The following is a 16,439-nucleotide window of genomic DNA, read 5'->3' as shown; positions in this document are numbered from 1 at the left end:
CACTGATATTTGCAACAACTGAAACTATAGCATAACAGTGATCAACAGAAGTAGAAAAACACATCAGGGAACTGTTTTACTTTCAAAGAGAAAGTGATTAATCTACATCCCACAGAGAGCAGAAACCAAAGAATTTATAGCAAGCCATGCTGGGGTTTCTTGGTGCCTCATATGCACATGGGACTCAGTGCCATTAGCTAATTTTAATCCTGTGTTATTACTAAGGATACTGCAAGACAAAACCAAAAAGGTGGAGACAGAGAAACTGATCCAAGAACAGAAACTACAATTGAAAACTTTTCATCTTCCATCTACCATCAGTGAGACACAAAAAATGCTCTATCTTCCATTACATCTGTTCTCCTATGTAGGCTTATGTGGTCACCTTTTTTTCCTACACACTTTCTTTCCAGTCACTCTCAGCTATAAGAAGCTATGCTGATAGCTTCATCTACAGAATGGATTCCAATTAAACATCAGATTTAAAAATAATTAATATCATAATTTTTGGACATATTTTGAGTCAAAGTGAAAAAGAACTCCCAGGAAGAATTTAAATTTTTCAGACATCTTAGCATAATTTAATGCACCTAAATTTATTATAAGAGTAACAGGAAAAAGCCCCAAAACCTCCTGTTCCTGCAAGATACACTTTTAACTAAATAGATGCTACCTAAACTTCTATTCCAGACAAGGAAGGGAAGGGATTTCTGTCACTAATAGCATGTTTATGCCATCCCAAGCTGCTAGACCAGATAAGGAGAAGTTAGAGAAGAATATTGCATATAGGAGGGCCCTGACAATTGTTGTTACACAAAGAATATATACAAGATTGATATGTATCTGTCTGCCAAAGGGATAAAAGTAAGGTGCCTCAACACATACCACTTTATTAAAAATAGCTGTTCTTATCATGAAATGCTGAGTATAATGTAGACGTATTGATCAGACATTCCTGAGGAGTTACACAAGGTATAACAAACATTTTCAATCATAGCTCACAGAGGCTTTAAGATAGATCTTATTCCACTTATCATATACATTTTCCTCACACATTCTACAGTAAACAATATCAATTAACAAAGAAAAATAAAAAGAAAGATCAAAGAAATTACAAAAAACAATAATAACAAATAATAGCTGAATCTGGAGATTCAATAACAAATAATAGCTGATCTCAGGAGACATCTGATTGCCTAGCACATCTTGCCTAGCTCATCACCTTGATCTTACCCTTATGCTAACCCAATTTTTCTGTGACTAAACTCATCTGATCTTATACCAAAATAATTAAAATTAATTTCTCATTTCCTGTACAACATCTGTTATTTTAGTTCCTTAGTCCATTGCCCTGCAAACACAGGTAACCCTGACAGTGTGTAGGTGTCAGGAGCCCTCTAGAGGCTGTAAATAAACTGGACGTTTCCAGAATGCCCTTCTCCATCTATGCAAAATTCAGTGATATTTTAAGTGCAGGAAAAAATGCCTTCATTCTGTGAACTTCTTGACTTCTTTTTTCCTACACTGAATTCCTAATCATGTTCAAATAAAAATAAGGCAGAAATTCCTAGCAAATACAGAATAATTGTTAGATGAAAAGCTTGTGTTTATTTATACGTGCACTGCCCTCAACCTCTCCTATGCAGAGATATGTATGTGGAAATGTAGAGGTTTATATGTTTCTATGTGTGGAGGAAATATGTTCTACTCATGTTCCTATGAGTAGGAACACACTTCACACACTTCTCTCTCCTAACTATTCCAGTTGTCCTGGTAGTTTTCTGAGTCCTGACTGATGTTTTTTTTTTAAGGAAGAGTACAACCCAAGGCAGAGCATCTGACCTAAGAGTACCTTCAGTCAGCAGGGCTGCCACTGAATTTAAGGGGGGACAGACTCCATGACCTTCTCAAAGAACCTTTCATGTTGGATTACATGACATGAAAAGTACCAGTCCTGTGGTTGTTTTGTTGGGGTTTTTTTTCTATTAGATCCTGTATGTGGAAATAGTTCTTTATTTGTAGGATTTTATCGTTACAAGATGAGGTTTACAGCTGGATTATTCTCTTACCTGACAGATTGACAGGCAATAGTACTTTCTACTGCCTGCCTCACTCACCAAATTTCTGTATAGACATATATTTAGACATTACATATCTCATAGCAAGCTCTTTACAAAGAGGTGGCCAATTACATGCATATGATTGGCCATATGCACCTTAACCCTCACAGGGAAGAGGTGATGCTCTTTTGGAAAAAGATACCAGGACCATCTGCATGGTCATCTGTATTTGAAAGGGAGCTCACAGGACATTATACAACCAGGGAAATCTCTGCTTACATGGCTTCACTGTAGGCAAGGTTTAAATGACTGAGAAATGTATCAGGGCCAAAAAAAAAAGATGCAGGAATAAGAATCCTGCATAGCATTAAGTATGTACAGTGCAAGGAAAATAAACGCTCTCCCTGAATAAGCTAGTTTCATTGTTTTCTGGCTGGATTTCATCAGTTTTAGGGGGAAAAAATGAAATTTTGGTCATAAGCAATTTTTTCTCTCTCGCCTAAGTGCAAACAATATTGTACCACTAAGGCAGCCATAAGCTACACCATCCATTTGCCTGCTATAAAAGAAGACCAAGTCTTACTCATAAGTTAATCAAAATTCATCTTAAAACTAATTGAGAGAGGTTTCTCAGTTTGGGCTTATGGGCTTAGTACCCTATTAATGTTTAATTAAAAGTTACAGTCTCTAGCCTGGGAAAGCCTTGTGAGCAAGGAGTGTAGAGGTAGAATAGAACAAGTCAGTGTGAATTCAGTCAACCAGATAGCTGCTCTCTAGGGTTGCTGGGAAAACACAGGGTTCTGGGAAAAGGGGAAAATGTGACTGAGATGTTGAACTTGAATAACTGACCCCATGTTAAAGAACAAAATTTCAAAGCAAAGAATCTCTGTAAGAATGTGGACTGAGAGTACTGCTAGGGTGGACTGAGGTTTTTTCTCTTGTTTAAATGAATCCACTGCTGTTAAAGCACGAGCTCACAAAATCCCCATATTTTAATGAGGTCCCTGCAAATCTATCTTAATACCAGATTGGGCATGTAGATCCTCTTTCCAGAATGCACGCCTGTAATAAGATGCAGCTCTTTGGATTCTTGCACATATTTAAAGTACCTCTTCAAGCTCAGAACAATTGTCAGCATTCATTTTATACAGATATCCACAGATTTTTACACTATGTCATGAGAAACATAAAACACTGTAAAAAAATTTACATGCATCCATAAACAAATCCATCAAAGCTCAGAACAGAGATGTAGGCTCTTCTAAGCAGACTTGACCTAAAATGTTTACAGGATATAAAAAACATACTTATTCTAGTCAAGCCCAAACTATTTATCTTTACTGGCTTAGAGATATGCAGTTTATTTAAGGCAAGGACTCACATGAACTATGCACACAAGCAGAAAGCATTAAGCTAAAAATAATATACATTCACATTAAAAGCAGATTTTGGATACAAAATGCATTCCAAGATATGTTGTACAACCCTCTTAGCAAGGGAGCAAGCTCCAAATATATCAAAATTATAATTAATTCTTTGACTTTCCATACTGCCTTTTATCCCATGATCTCAAAAACCTGATTTTGGCACTAATTAATTAGAGATGAAGGCATTCTTTTGAGATCCACTATTGGTATAAAAATCCTTTCACACACTGAAATCAATCTCTCGTGCAACAGTTGTTGCCATGCATGGCAATTCCTCCAAATGGTTTAGAGAGGGAAAGAAGGATTGCATATCCCGTTAAAAATTTAATGGGATTTAGTTGGACAAATGGTAGTCATACCTCTATTTATACTTACAAAAAAAATAAAAAAAGGTTAATTGCAGTCAGAGGAAGAAAACTTCCAGCTGGATCAGCTAACTCAGAAAACCTGTCTATAGAGTGAAATAAAAAATCAGTATCTAGAAGTCAAATACCTTAGGTCCTCGCTGCCTGGGGCATTTTCCTGTTAGTTTTTCATCATCTATTTCACACTGCTCCAGAAGATCCAAAATGTCCTCCTCCTAGAAATGGGAATTTCATTACTATTAATTCAAAGCAGGACATACCCTGTCCTTCAAAAATTCAAGCAGCAAGTGGTAGAAATTTGAAATTACTCTGATTACTAATTCCTGAAATAGGAATGTGAATTCCTCCACAGGAGGAAATATAAATATTTCTTCTCATGCATGCATCTTTCCTTGCAAGCAACATGAAATTGAGGGTTAAAATCAAGTCTTAACATATATTTTTTAAAAAATCTGAAGGATTGAACAAAGATTCCTGTAAAACTGCTGGATGATGACAAATACAAAGAGGCAAAACTATTTCTCAGATTTCAAATTACATCATGTTAGCTGGTTATTAATAGAGCTGTTTTCCTACTGTCTCTGACTAAATAAGTAGGCAAATCAGGTGAAATTTTTGGATGCCTTAAATCCTTTAAGTAGTGGAGCTGGTTTTAGGGTACCTCTTGTTCCAGTCCATACAAGTGGATGAATAGGCTGGGAACATTACTGGAGGAAGAAGGAGGCAATTACCAGCTCAAAAGCAGTTTCTGCCAACCTCTGGTTTGGCCAGGGGTAAGGCTGAGGATCAGGGATATGGTAAAGTAGCTTAAAGCCATCTAGCCTGTCTCCACCCTGGGTCCACTGCGTTCATCCAGATTCAAGGATCTGGCCCACAAGCTGCACAAAGAATAATAATAAGATCATAGAACATTATCAAATGCTATTTAGCAGCCATCACACATGATTTTAGTGAAACTAATCCATGAGGTCATTAATTCAAAGTAACTCCTAAAGCCAGAACTCGGTGTATTTCAGTACCTTCATTCTTTTTAAGGGGTTATTCATTTCCCGCTGAAGAGAAGCTGCTCTTCCAGAAAGAAACGTCTGGAAAGCAGTGGCTAGCAAACTCTCATACTTTTCAAGTAATGTCTTATCATCAGGAGGGTAAATTCGCCTGAAAAAGGAAAAAGAGAACAATTTAAGCTGAAGTATTCATCACAATACACAGTCTTTTTTTTAACATGTACGTATCCCATCTATAATAATTATATAATATCAAATTATACAACATAATCTCTGACCATTGCTGTCTAAATCTACTTTTAATTCAGTGAACACGTTCATGTTTAAACCAGCAATTAGCCAGTCAAAAGAAATACCATGTAGGTCATGCCAAAAGTACACCAAAACCCAGTTTTGCAGTGCTTACAAATTTCAGTGGGTGTGAGTGATGCATACAGGTGTGAATGATTCATGAAATATTAACAAAATATTGTATGTCAAATTCAAAGCCACAAGATAATTTGTATTAGCAATAAAAGGACACAAAACAATTTGTATTAGCAATCAAAGGACACAAAACAGTGAAAATCTGAACAATAGCTTTGATCCCATGGGCTGGATATGAATTAAAGATTGAGTATGTAGTGCACTTGAATGCTAAGTCCTCCAAAAAATTAACAGGAAGAAATAGGTGCTATAAGAAAGAAAGAAAAAAACCTGGTACATGGATATAAACAGTGACTGATTTTCCATTAGAGCAGCTATGCCATTACTCTCTAAAATTACAGGTAAGGAGATTATGACAATATCAGAAGCAGGACTTTGTGATTTATTCATGTTCATCAAGCAACAATGGGCTTTGAAGAAAACCACTTCAATCCATCTGTCATGAATACCCGAAACACAGCCAGAAATAGGGCTAAGATGGAAGACTAATTTTTAATGTGTTGTAAGGAGTAACCCATAAGGTAATTTTGCCTGCACTTTGCAAGGCATGGACACCATTTATACAGTGCATGACATTTTGTGACTTCTTTGTATTTGTGAGTCTTTTCTGAACTTTTTACAAGCTTCTTTTTTTTTTCTTGTTCTTCCTTTTTAGACATTTTCTCCCTGAAAAGGTATCTATGGTGAGGATTTTGTTTCAATGGAGAAAAAGGATGATTTGATACCATTAGTCTCAGGGCAGTTGTAGAACCAAATGAAGATGCTTCCAGTTTGCATTAAAGAAAGAGTAATATTCTTAATGTATTTGGAAATAAACTGCAGCTAAAGGCCATTTCAAAGCCATGTACATCTTTTTCAATTCCTCATGATTCCACAAGAGCTCGAAAGTGCAGCTCCTACTTCAGCTGCCCCAAGACTCCTGCTGGAGCCTGCTGTGCTTGCACAGACATGGACTAAGCCAATTGCTGAGCTGATATCCACAGATTAAATCCAAACCTCCTGAGTTTGACTGAGATTTCTCTGGATTTTTATTCAGAGTGCAATATTAATCTAATCAGCAATACTAGCATCCAGAATTTCTGTGATTCTATGTCAAGGCCTGACACAAGCTAGTCCTACTCTACAGATGAATATCACATGGAGAAAATACTGCATAACTCTCAGATAAAATTCCTCTTCTTCTCTAGCCAAAATTTCTTTCCTTCTCATGGTCTGCTGATCCTTCAGCCTTTTCTCAAAGACATGGTAGTAAGAAAACACAAAGCTATTCTGCCTTTCTAAAAGTGCAGATTCCTCATGAAGTGACACTTTAGTTTTTCCTGAGAAAAAGAAAGTTTTGTGGTTTTACTGATTTACATTAACCCAAAAGCTAAATAAAGAGAACATGTGTCTGATTTTCAGTCAAGAACTGAATAAGCAACTTAAAATGTGATCAGTTAATAAGCTAGACATTTAAGTTAGCAAAAAGAAAAATGTGTTAAAGCATCATAGTGCTTTTCTTTCTTTTAGTAGCATGAAAATAACCACTTCGTCACTTCATTATACATCTAGAGGGGTTTTTTTTACCTATTAGTTCAGCTCTACACATCAAGAAAATATGTAATTAAAAGTTACAAAAAAAGACTCTTTTTAAGCAAAATGTTAAGTCATCAAAAATGTGAATTTCACAGAAACATCTATCTGTTTAAATGAGAATTTTACTGGGAAATATAGAACATCTGCTCAAAAAAAGGCACACAATGAAGAACAGCAACAAAGGTATTTTGAGTAGTTCACAATAAAATATGTGAACTCAGACCTCCCACATTCTGGATGGATGTTATAAAGAGTGAACAAATATTCCCATCATATATTGCTAGCCATACTCTGCTCCCTTTCACCAAATACTCCTAGGCCATGTTTTCACTTCTCATAACAAGAAATAATAATAAAAACATCACAAAACAAAATTTTTGTTTTCCCGTTGTAACTGACAATGTAAAGCTCTCTTTTGAACATCTTTTACAAAGGAATCTGAAGGTACTTACATTTCAGCCTGCCAAGATCCAAAATTCAAGTGCAAAAATAAAAGTAAAGTATTTCAAATGTCACTCTATTCAAAATGATGGAAGCACCCATATTCCGAATTTTTGGCAAGCCTCAGAGATGCAATTCAAATATGATCTTTTTACAGGGGAATATCACACTGCACCCCCTGCCACCATGATAAGAATGATCATATGTGATTACAGAACAGGTCCATAACAACAGTCATGGACTGAATGTGCACTGAATGTGAGCAATCATCTCTTTGAAGCAAATGTCTTGCACAAACAATAGGGTGACCGATGCCTTATAAATTCCTAAGTGCATGGAAAAAATAGGAATCAAGAAAAGAACCTTCTGAAAAAAGATACCTGATGTATATGTATGTATTTTCTATAAATGCCTACACATTTTTGGCAGAAAATTATCATCTACCACAAATACTTGTTTCCACTGTTCCTAAAGAATATACTGAATATTTCCTACTAATACAGTCAAAAACATTCACCTGTAATTCCCCATGTGTCTATTTTCATGCTCCTCTTTGGAAATCTGTTTACGTACTTGTGCAAGTCTTTCCTTCTACAAATCAAGAAAGTGAGACAATTAAAACAAAAGAGATTATAAACCGTGAGCAAGAAACAGCATGTTTTTCCCCTTCCTACCAGTTCTTGTTTTCTCCTTTCCAGTGTGTGGCGCTGCTTCTCCCAGTCTGAGGAACCTGGCAGCAGTTTTTTCACTGACCCTTGACCATACAATCTTTTTTGAGCCTCAGCCTTCTGTTGGGCTAAATTCTTCCTTTTATCACTTGTCCTGAAGCACAGATTATAGTAAGAAATGTCAATTCAATGCAGCCAAAATGAGATGAACTTTCATATCAAGTAAATAATCCAGTCAGTCATGTGTTTATCATATAAAATCAGAATTGAAACATTCAATAAGATTTTTTTAATATTAAACATTCATGGCTACAAAATTTTAACACTTTAAGGGATACTGTATTTGCTCTGTGCTATAATTTAATATACAAACATGGTTGTATCTATTTTCCTGAGCTCTAGATTTTTTTTCAACATATCTCAGCTACAAAGTTTTCCTCTAGAGAGGTAGGCTTTCAATTGAATGTGACACTATCACTCAAGGAAATTTTCTTTATGGCCATGTACCCATGACTGCACATGCCAACTTCAAGATGTGTTTGAAAAATTTTTATAAAGAAGTACAAAGATTACTATTACCATTCATTTTTTGCAAGCACATATGCATGAAGAAAAATTAAATTTAGGTTAATTTTTATGGCAAACTGATAGCAAGGGAAACATTTACATTTTGAAAATGTGAAGGTGGGAACAAAGGTTTTTCATTTCCTCTAAGTCCAATTTAAATTAAAAAAAAAAAAATCAAAGCAACAGAAATAGAGCCAGACTGAAGAAAAGAGGACAAGGTACCGTATGTTGAGAAGCTTCAATGCATTTAGCAGAACACCTTTTTTTACAACATAGTCTATTTTTTGATCCGTTCCAAAGCTTGGGGCACGATTAATCTGAAAAAAAACGAGACACAGAAGACTCAGGGATGTTCAGGTTCATTGGGAACACACCTATTGTAACAGGCTTTGTAGAAGTGGCTTTCAAGTACAACAGAGTTTAAGAGAATGCATGTTGAGAAGTTCTTTTCCATTTGTATATTTTTTAAATAGAGTACTGAGTATGACAGACACTGGGAGCTGGGAAATGTACCCTTTCAGTCACCAGGTTATCCAGACATTTCCAGTGAACACCATTCAAGTCCTGCCACTGTGAATCCAGTCTAATCTACTCTTGGTTGCTGCCACCAGAAAATTTACCACACAAAGTGCTGTTAAACACATCATAACAGATTATGTGCCATGCTGTGGTGGTCAGGCACAGAAAGAGTCAAACTCTTTTCTAGTTCCCAATCTGAAAGGAACTTTAAATACTACTTCAAAACATAACAACTGTACAAGGACAGAAAGAGGCTCTAATCCAAGGTATTTTTAAGCATATTTAAATAACTTTTCAGATACACTTGACAGCAACACATAGAGATCTAAGCTATTAAATCAGTACAGAGTGTGAAAACATAACATAATTAACAGTCTCCACAACAAAAAGCTTATAAGCAAAGTACAAGATTAGAGATTAAAAACTGTACCATAAATATAGAGAAGCAAGGAAAATGCAACTGGGAATCTCATAGTGAGACTAAGTCATACACTTAACATCCTATATAACCCTGACAAGTTTTGGACTCCCTGCAGAACCTCAGTTTTCAGGAAGATTTGAGGAGGAATAATGATTTATTCTAGGAACTCTTTCCAGGGTGGTATAAAAATGTATACTTGGGTAATGGGTGCTAATGACAAGCAGGATTCTCACTTTGATAGTGCATGAGCAGTGCTGGTTACAGAAGGCACAGATAAAAAAGAGCTTCAGAAGTGAAAAATAATGCCTTGTGCCCCATACAAATCAGAAGTGGGAGACAGTTAGCATGTCCAAAGTAGATGGCAAAAGCAGTTTATTTTGTTTTAGCACTCTAAATATATCAGAACATCTTAGAGCCTCTACAGTTGTGGGACAGAACTATCGTGGCTGCTGAGCCACCCAGTGTCCTGTTGCTGAGTCCCAGCTGCCCCATCACTTATGCCCATAATTGACAGGTACCTTCAGCTTTGGGAGTCAGCCCCTTTGCTGCTTTTGCAGACAGACTGGCAAAGTGAGCAGTGAGATCTGATGTTGAAAGAAAAATCTTGAAAATTCAGCAGAAATAGTGAAAAGATTTATACAAGATTGATCAACCTCTTTAGACTGACCTGTTCATCCACTATCATATCACAAAGATGATAAATAAGGTTGCTGACTAATCTATACAACTGTGGCATTGTAATCTTGATAACATACTAGTGATATGCCACAATAGCTATTCACAATAACAGCTTACCAAACCTTTGTCTGGCATCTGCCAGCTGGGAGATGGTTATTTGGAGTTCAGTGACCCGAGAACCAGGACATGCACAACTAGGCTGTGTTAATATTACATCAGTAATTTTATCAGCAAGGCACATCTTGAAGATTGTTGTCAAAAACAGGATTGTATGAGGGACCCCAAAAGTACAAGCAAATGATGACTGCAAAGGTCTTGACAATCTAGATACTGATGCCAGTGGCTAAACTGTGTTCACTACAGGAACGCAGTCTTATAAACTAGATAATTCTGGGTCTAGAGGTAACAAAGAAAGCACATGGCATGATTCCAGGAGATGTAAAAGACTTGTGGTAAAACTTGGAGACAATGTGGAATTGCTGGCCAGTAAATGAACCTCTAGTAAGTTGATCATGGCAGCAAACAAAGAAAAATAACCCAAAGTGAAATTAAGAGCAAAGATGAAGAAAACTTCACCATCAAGAGTGTATTCTTCCTGGTGAAGAACATAAGACACTGAAAACTTGGTATAACCATCTCTTTTTTGGAGAAGTGGACTTCTCCTACCCCTATGGTGGCCTTTGGACCTCCAGGGGTACAAACAGGGCACGCATAACACAAGAGAAACAAGTAGATGCCAGAAAGTTTGTGTATGTGAACTTTAACTACTTCATTTTTAGGAATTAGCAATAATAGATTGGTTTAAGATGTTCACATTCATTTCACTGGATTGATAAAGTTTTGAACAGATTTTGCTAGCTCAGTGAGATTAAATAATAAACTTCTGAATGTGTGTGTAAGGTTTCCTTTGCCTTGCCCACATAAATCACAAAGGAAGTTAGGTACCCTACACTCGAGGAAGTTATTAAAATGCAAGTTATCTTTTTCTCCTATGATCATAACTGTGTGATCCTAGCTGAATATTATGAGGGTAAACAAGGCTGGAGTCCATCCAAGAAGTTCAACTGTACGGTTTTCTTTTTCATAAAATAAACTAACATGGAAATTTTGGTCAAAAAGCAAAGCAGGATTTCCTGGGAATCGAAGGGAGGTCTAGGTCGTTGTTGCTACTCAGAAAGGATGGAGGCTGCACAGACCCTTGCCAGAAACACTTGGTGCCACAAGATGGCAATCCTGCATTTCCCACAACCCTCGCTACGGTAGAAGGTTCCGGAAGTTCAGCAGCATCAAGGAGCAGGGGAGCTACAATGCATCAAGGCAATATAAACAAAAGTCAGCTCAGGAAAGCAGAGACATTATAAAAGTTGCACAATTTATTTCTTTTAATAGTTTGTTAAGCTATCTTTATAACAGAAAAGCTACATGAGGCATGGAAACATGAAACTAATCATCTTAATCCTATTTTGGCAATTTTCCCATAACACTGGGAACATTCAGGGCCTTGTGATTAGGACTCGTTACCACTGTTAGAAAGAATGATTCACTCCCCTAAGGGGGTTTTGGCAAGAGGGAAATGGTGAAAAGAGATAAGAGTGGAAATCTGTGGAAGTAGCACAAGTGTTTTAGAAAGTAATAATTATCTATATATGTGCGCATATATATATATACACACCAACTATATATATTATGTATAGTCTATGTATATACATTGCAGATTTGACCTTTACTACACTACACACAGCATACATACAGTGTGCATACATCTACACACTCTTGGAATTGCTGCAAAAAAGCATGAACAAGCAAGGTAAAAAACAGTAAATAAGTATGCAAAATTAGCAAGTTTCAAAATTTGAAATTTCTGTTAGTTTTGGTAAATGTCTGGCAAAACAAGCTGAAGGATACGTGTATTACCAAAAGCAGAAAAGGAAATTCTTGGACTTTTGCTTTTAAAAAAAGTAATTACTAGGTACAAAATTCCAAGTCATGAAGTATTCTCCAGCAACTCAAAATACCAGGAGCATTTACTACTTTACTCCCTCCTAAACAAGGAGTTTGGGGTAATATGATTCTCCTCAGAGACACATATGCAGTTACTCAAACCCCCCAAAATCTCCATAGTTCATCAGAGCAGACAGAGAGGGGTCCTTCAGAATGGACTCCCAATGCTGGCTGACTCAACACCTCTCACAGAATTGGTCTGTCAGCATTTGCTACAGGGCTGAATGAAATGTTACACACACCCCTCAGTTTGCACTCAAATAACTACACACAGTTATATGCAAGCTACAGGCAACCTACAGATGATAATCTGGAAGTGCAGTGCTAAATCAAAGGGGCAGCAAGCTTCACTGGACAAAAACAGAAGATGTTGATGTAGTACAGACTAAGTTCGTGTCATGCGTTGCTGTTGGCGAGAACATCAAAGCCACCAAATATGCTATGTCTGCATGGCAACAGTGGAGGAATTTTATTTTTCTAATTAAAATTATAATCAATCCCTGAGAGAAATAAGCACAACAAAACAACTGTTGACAGTATTAATGGCCTGCAAATGAGGTTATAATTCAGTAAGTTAATTGTGTATATTTTGTTCATCAGTAGCTAAATCATATTCATGACTTGCTGTCAATAGAGGGTTTTTGAATACATTTTGCTTTTTTTTCCCCAAGCTGCACAGCCCCCAACCAGTTAACAGAATGAAATAAGACAATCTGAAAAAAGACAAGTGAACATCATCCGTATGTTATTAATAGAGCAATATAAGAGACACAACAGACAAAGTTCAAACATTTCTGGTTGAAAATGTGTGTGAGCACCACTTAATTTAACTGTACCACTAACAAACATATCAGAGAATAAATGTTTCTTCCAATCCCATCATACCAATTGTCTGCAGAATTTCCTGTATATCAAATTCATTTTCTCTGTTTATGGCCATGCTTTTAAAAGCACAGGAGAGGAAAAGAACACATATCCACAAAAAGGAAAAGATTAAGGGCACACATTCACAAAAGTTACCTGAGCCATATTACATAGCCATACTCATGAAAGAAATCTATGTAGCACCCACTTGCTACAATCAAGGTCCTCTAGCTACAATAATAACTGCATTAATGTTACACTTCCCATTAAAACTTTCAAAAATATCTGAAATGCAACATCAGTCTAGGAAAACAATTATCTTTTTTTCAGTATCAAAAATCACTGCAAGGTGATACTGCACTTCTGTATGGACGCTGCAAAAAAGCACCATTCATGTACCCAACAACAGTGCACAGATTTTCTTGGCAGGTTTTCTTACATAGATATGGATTCAGCTGGGGCTTAATTAACTTTATGCCTAAAAATTTACTTTACATCTGTATGAAGAGATTTACCTCTAGGAGCCATGGTTTTAGTTTTCTGTCCAGCAGAATATCAAATCCCAGGACTTCAAAGCAGACACTGTCGCTGCCTGGAGCTTGCCCCGGCCTGCACATGCGATAGGCGTGCAGCACGTGCGGCTCCGCCACTATCAGAGTCTTCACCACCAGCTCCTGCAGGGATGCGGTTCAGAAAAATTCATCAGCAGAGAAAACACCAGCACACACTGAACTACAGTGTTTCCTGCTTTAATATCTCAAATTTCATTTACATACATACCTACTAAAAAAAAAATTTACAATACCAAATAAATAGTGTATAGTAAACAAACTATTCCGATCTATTACCATATATAACTTTATATAGTTCTAGACTATTGCTGTACTTTCCATGCTACATACAAACTTTGAGACTTGCAATAAGTTAAAGAATAAAAGCAAATTGGTAACATTGAATAGTATAGCCAATCTTCATCCATTTCATTTTGCAGTATAATTTTTGATAAGTGTTCTCAGAATCATACAAACAGCTTTAAGCTCTAACAGTCTTAAGCCTATTCCTCATCTAAAGACACCTGTAACACAACCACTTCAGTGGTGCTTGAGTAAGTACAAAGATATATGCAATTGACTACAATTGACTACAATTTTGTAAATATTTACACATAAAATTCACTTTATACACTAAAATAAAGTCTCCAAGAGTTTAAATGGCATGATTCCTTTGTAGCTTTAAATGGCATATTCCTTATGTGAATAACTGCTTGAAAGGACTTTTGATCCTCAGAAAAAATGTTAACATTTTTTACATTTTACAAAAAATGTTAACATCTATGAATTTAGTATTTTTAAAAACATAGTAATAGTTTATAGTATGTCCTTTGTGACATCCATTGCTGAGAACTTGGGTTAATAAAGTTTCAAAAATCATTCTGAATTGCAGTAAAGCAGATGGCAGAAGCAATTAATTTTCTAAAAATACACAAAATAAAATAAAGTGCTTTAGTCGATCTTACTGAAATATCACTCCAGAATTTGGAGACATCAAGATTATTTGTTTCTAGAAACTCAGTAAACCATTTTATGGAGCGTTTGCTTCCTTTGTCTTCTGTTTCATCCCGTTCAAAGTGCTCATTATGTTTATTGACAGAGTAGTTAGTCAGATGCATATACAATTGACTCTAAAAAAAGGAAGAGAAGACATTTTAAAAACTTTAAAAACAATTCTAAAATAGTCAATTCAAAATCATGTAAAGAAAAACTGACATTAAATCAATAAAGACATAATCAAACAGCTCATATTTGGAAATACACTACGTGCAGATTTAGTGTTTCTGATTCTGGGAGATTGCATGACTGAATGCTCCATAGCCTTCTCACAACAAAACCTGGGCTTCTACTTAAGCCAGTTGCAATGAACTGATCCACCAATCCACAGCTGGTTAGACACTATATCTCCCATTTTTACAGGTCTCTATATAAACAACTACCTAAAAAAGTAAAAAGCAATTATCATAACTTAGAGAATAATTACATTCCACAAGAAGCAAACAATAAAGTCAGTATTTTGAAGTGCTACTTTTAAAGTGCTAAAAGACACTCTGACATCTGCTTCATAGACAATCCCACATTTCAGTTTTCACTGCAGCTTATTTATGAGAAGTGTTCTCATGATAGTGATACTTTAAAATATCTTTTACATATAAACTCATCTGCCATGCTGATATCTGCCAAAATTGCTCATTTTTAACTGGCTGGTAGCCATACATCAGAGGGAGGTAAATTTCAAAACATACGTTACATAAATGACTGAGATCCTTCATGGAGCAAAATGTCAGCAGCAATAGACTCACGTTATCAGTTGAATTTAAAGAAAGCATTCCTTTTCCAAGCTCAATTTATAAATCATGATCTGTACATTTACATTATCTCCCAGAGATTAATTCAGCTTTTCACTTACACTGTGGTGATGCCTGTCCTATCACAGTGACAGTTCTCTGTCATGTTTGATTACATACATGAGAGTAGATGATATTCTAAGGTGACCATAAGCCTTCTGTTCCAATTCATTTTTAATAGATAACACAAGCCTTCTGCTGCCATTTATCTTACTACACTTCCTTATCTTTAAAAAACTTAATGAAATTACCAAAACCAATCAATTTAATTGCAAACGAGTTAACAGTATATTGTAGTAGCACTAGAAGCACTGAATTTCTCCCATGGCTTCATTACTCCTTTAAGAATCATTCTGAAATCTATTGGTTTTAAGTCATCATTCCATGAAATTCAAATTATTTCAGACAAAAGTAATTATGTGTTAGACTATTAAAAAAAAAAGTATTTGGGCATCTGAACTGATAGTCCAAAGTTATTTGGAACAATGTCACTGTGGAAATATGTCATCCAAAGAACAATGTCATTAGTGACAAGCACGTTATTTCACACAATAGACAACTTCCAGCATGAACAGTTCTGAGAACACAGAAACAACTGCCTGCTCTGTTTATCCTCTCAGAGCATATTTCAGTGCTGCTAATGCTGAGATTAGCAGCAATACACAAATTGTAAAAGCAAACTATTCCAAATATAGTACTGGAACACTTCCAAATATAGCATTTGTACTGGGCCTCAAATTGTACCTGCGTTTTTCAAAGGCACAGCAAGAGACAGTCAGAATTTTAAATTTCACATAGGCAAAAAGGCTCTATGGTGTTTTCAGTTACATAATTACATGGAAGCTGCTCTAAAAGCAATGGAGTACAGAGAGAGGTATAACAAACCTAACCTACTAATACCTTCCAATGCTGCAAATCTACTTCTTTCTTAGACATCTGCATTTTGGTCTGAGCCAAAAGAGAAGGGTTTACACCCCCCAATAGGGCAACATGCCATACAGTAGAACAAGAGCAGAAAATTGTGC

General features: G+C 36.1%; 1 protein-coding gene across 9 annotated transcripts in view; it reads right to left on the bottom strand.

Annotated features, from left to right (window-relative positions):
• Positions 1-16,439, bottom strand: part of TTLL7 (tubulin tyrosine ligase like 7) — a 65,134-nt gene that overhangs the window by 20,086 nt on the left and 28,609 nt on the right. For all 9 annotated transcript variants that reach the window (XR_010441240.1, XM_064720119.1, XM_064720112.1 and 6 more), the window contains 7 exons: positions 14,533-14,697; positions 13,532-13,690; positions 8,756-8,850; positions 7,973-8,120; positions 7,816-7,889; positions 4,872-5,007; positions 3,981-4,067 (listed from right to left, as the gene is read on the bottom strand). Coding sequence is in view for 8 of the 9 variants with exons in the window: in XM_064720119.1 (XP_064576189.1) it covers positions 3,981-4,067; positions 4,872-5,007; positions 7,816-7,889; positions 7,973-8,120; positions 8,756-8,850; positions 13,532-13,690; positions 14,533-14,697 (864 nt within the window). In the remaining variant the exon portion in view is untranslated. The remainder of the gene's footprint in view (positions 1-3,980; positions 4,068-4,871; positions 5,008-7,815; positions 7,890-7,972; positions 8,121-8,755; positions 8,851-13,531; positions 13,691-14,532; positions 14,698-16,439) is intronic.

This window comes from Zonotrichia leucophrys, chromosome 8, assembly GCF_028769735.1.
Source record: "Zonotrichia leucophrys gambelii isolate GWCS_2022_RI chromosome 8, RI_Zleu_2.0, whole genome shotgun sequence".
NCBI lineage: Eukaryota > Metazoa > Chordata > Aves > Passeriformes > Passerellidae > Zonotrichia > Zonotrichia leucophrys.
The sequence above is the reverse complement of the archived record's forward strand: the minus strand, read 5'-3'. Positions and strand labels throughout refer to the sequence as shown.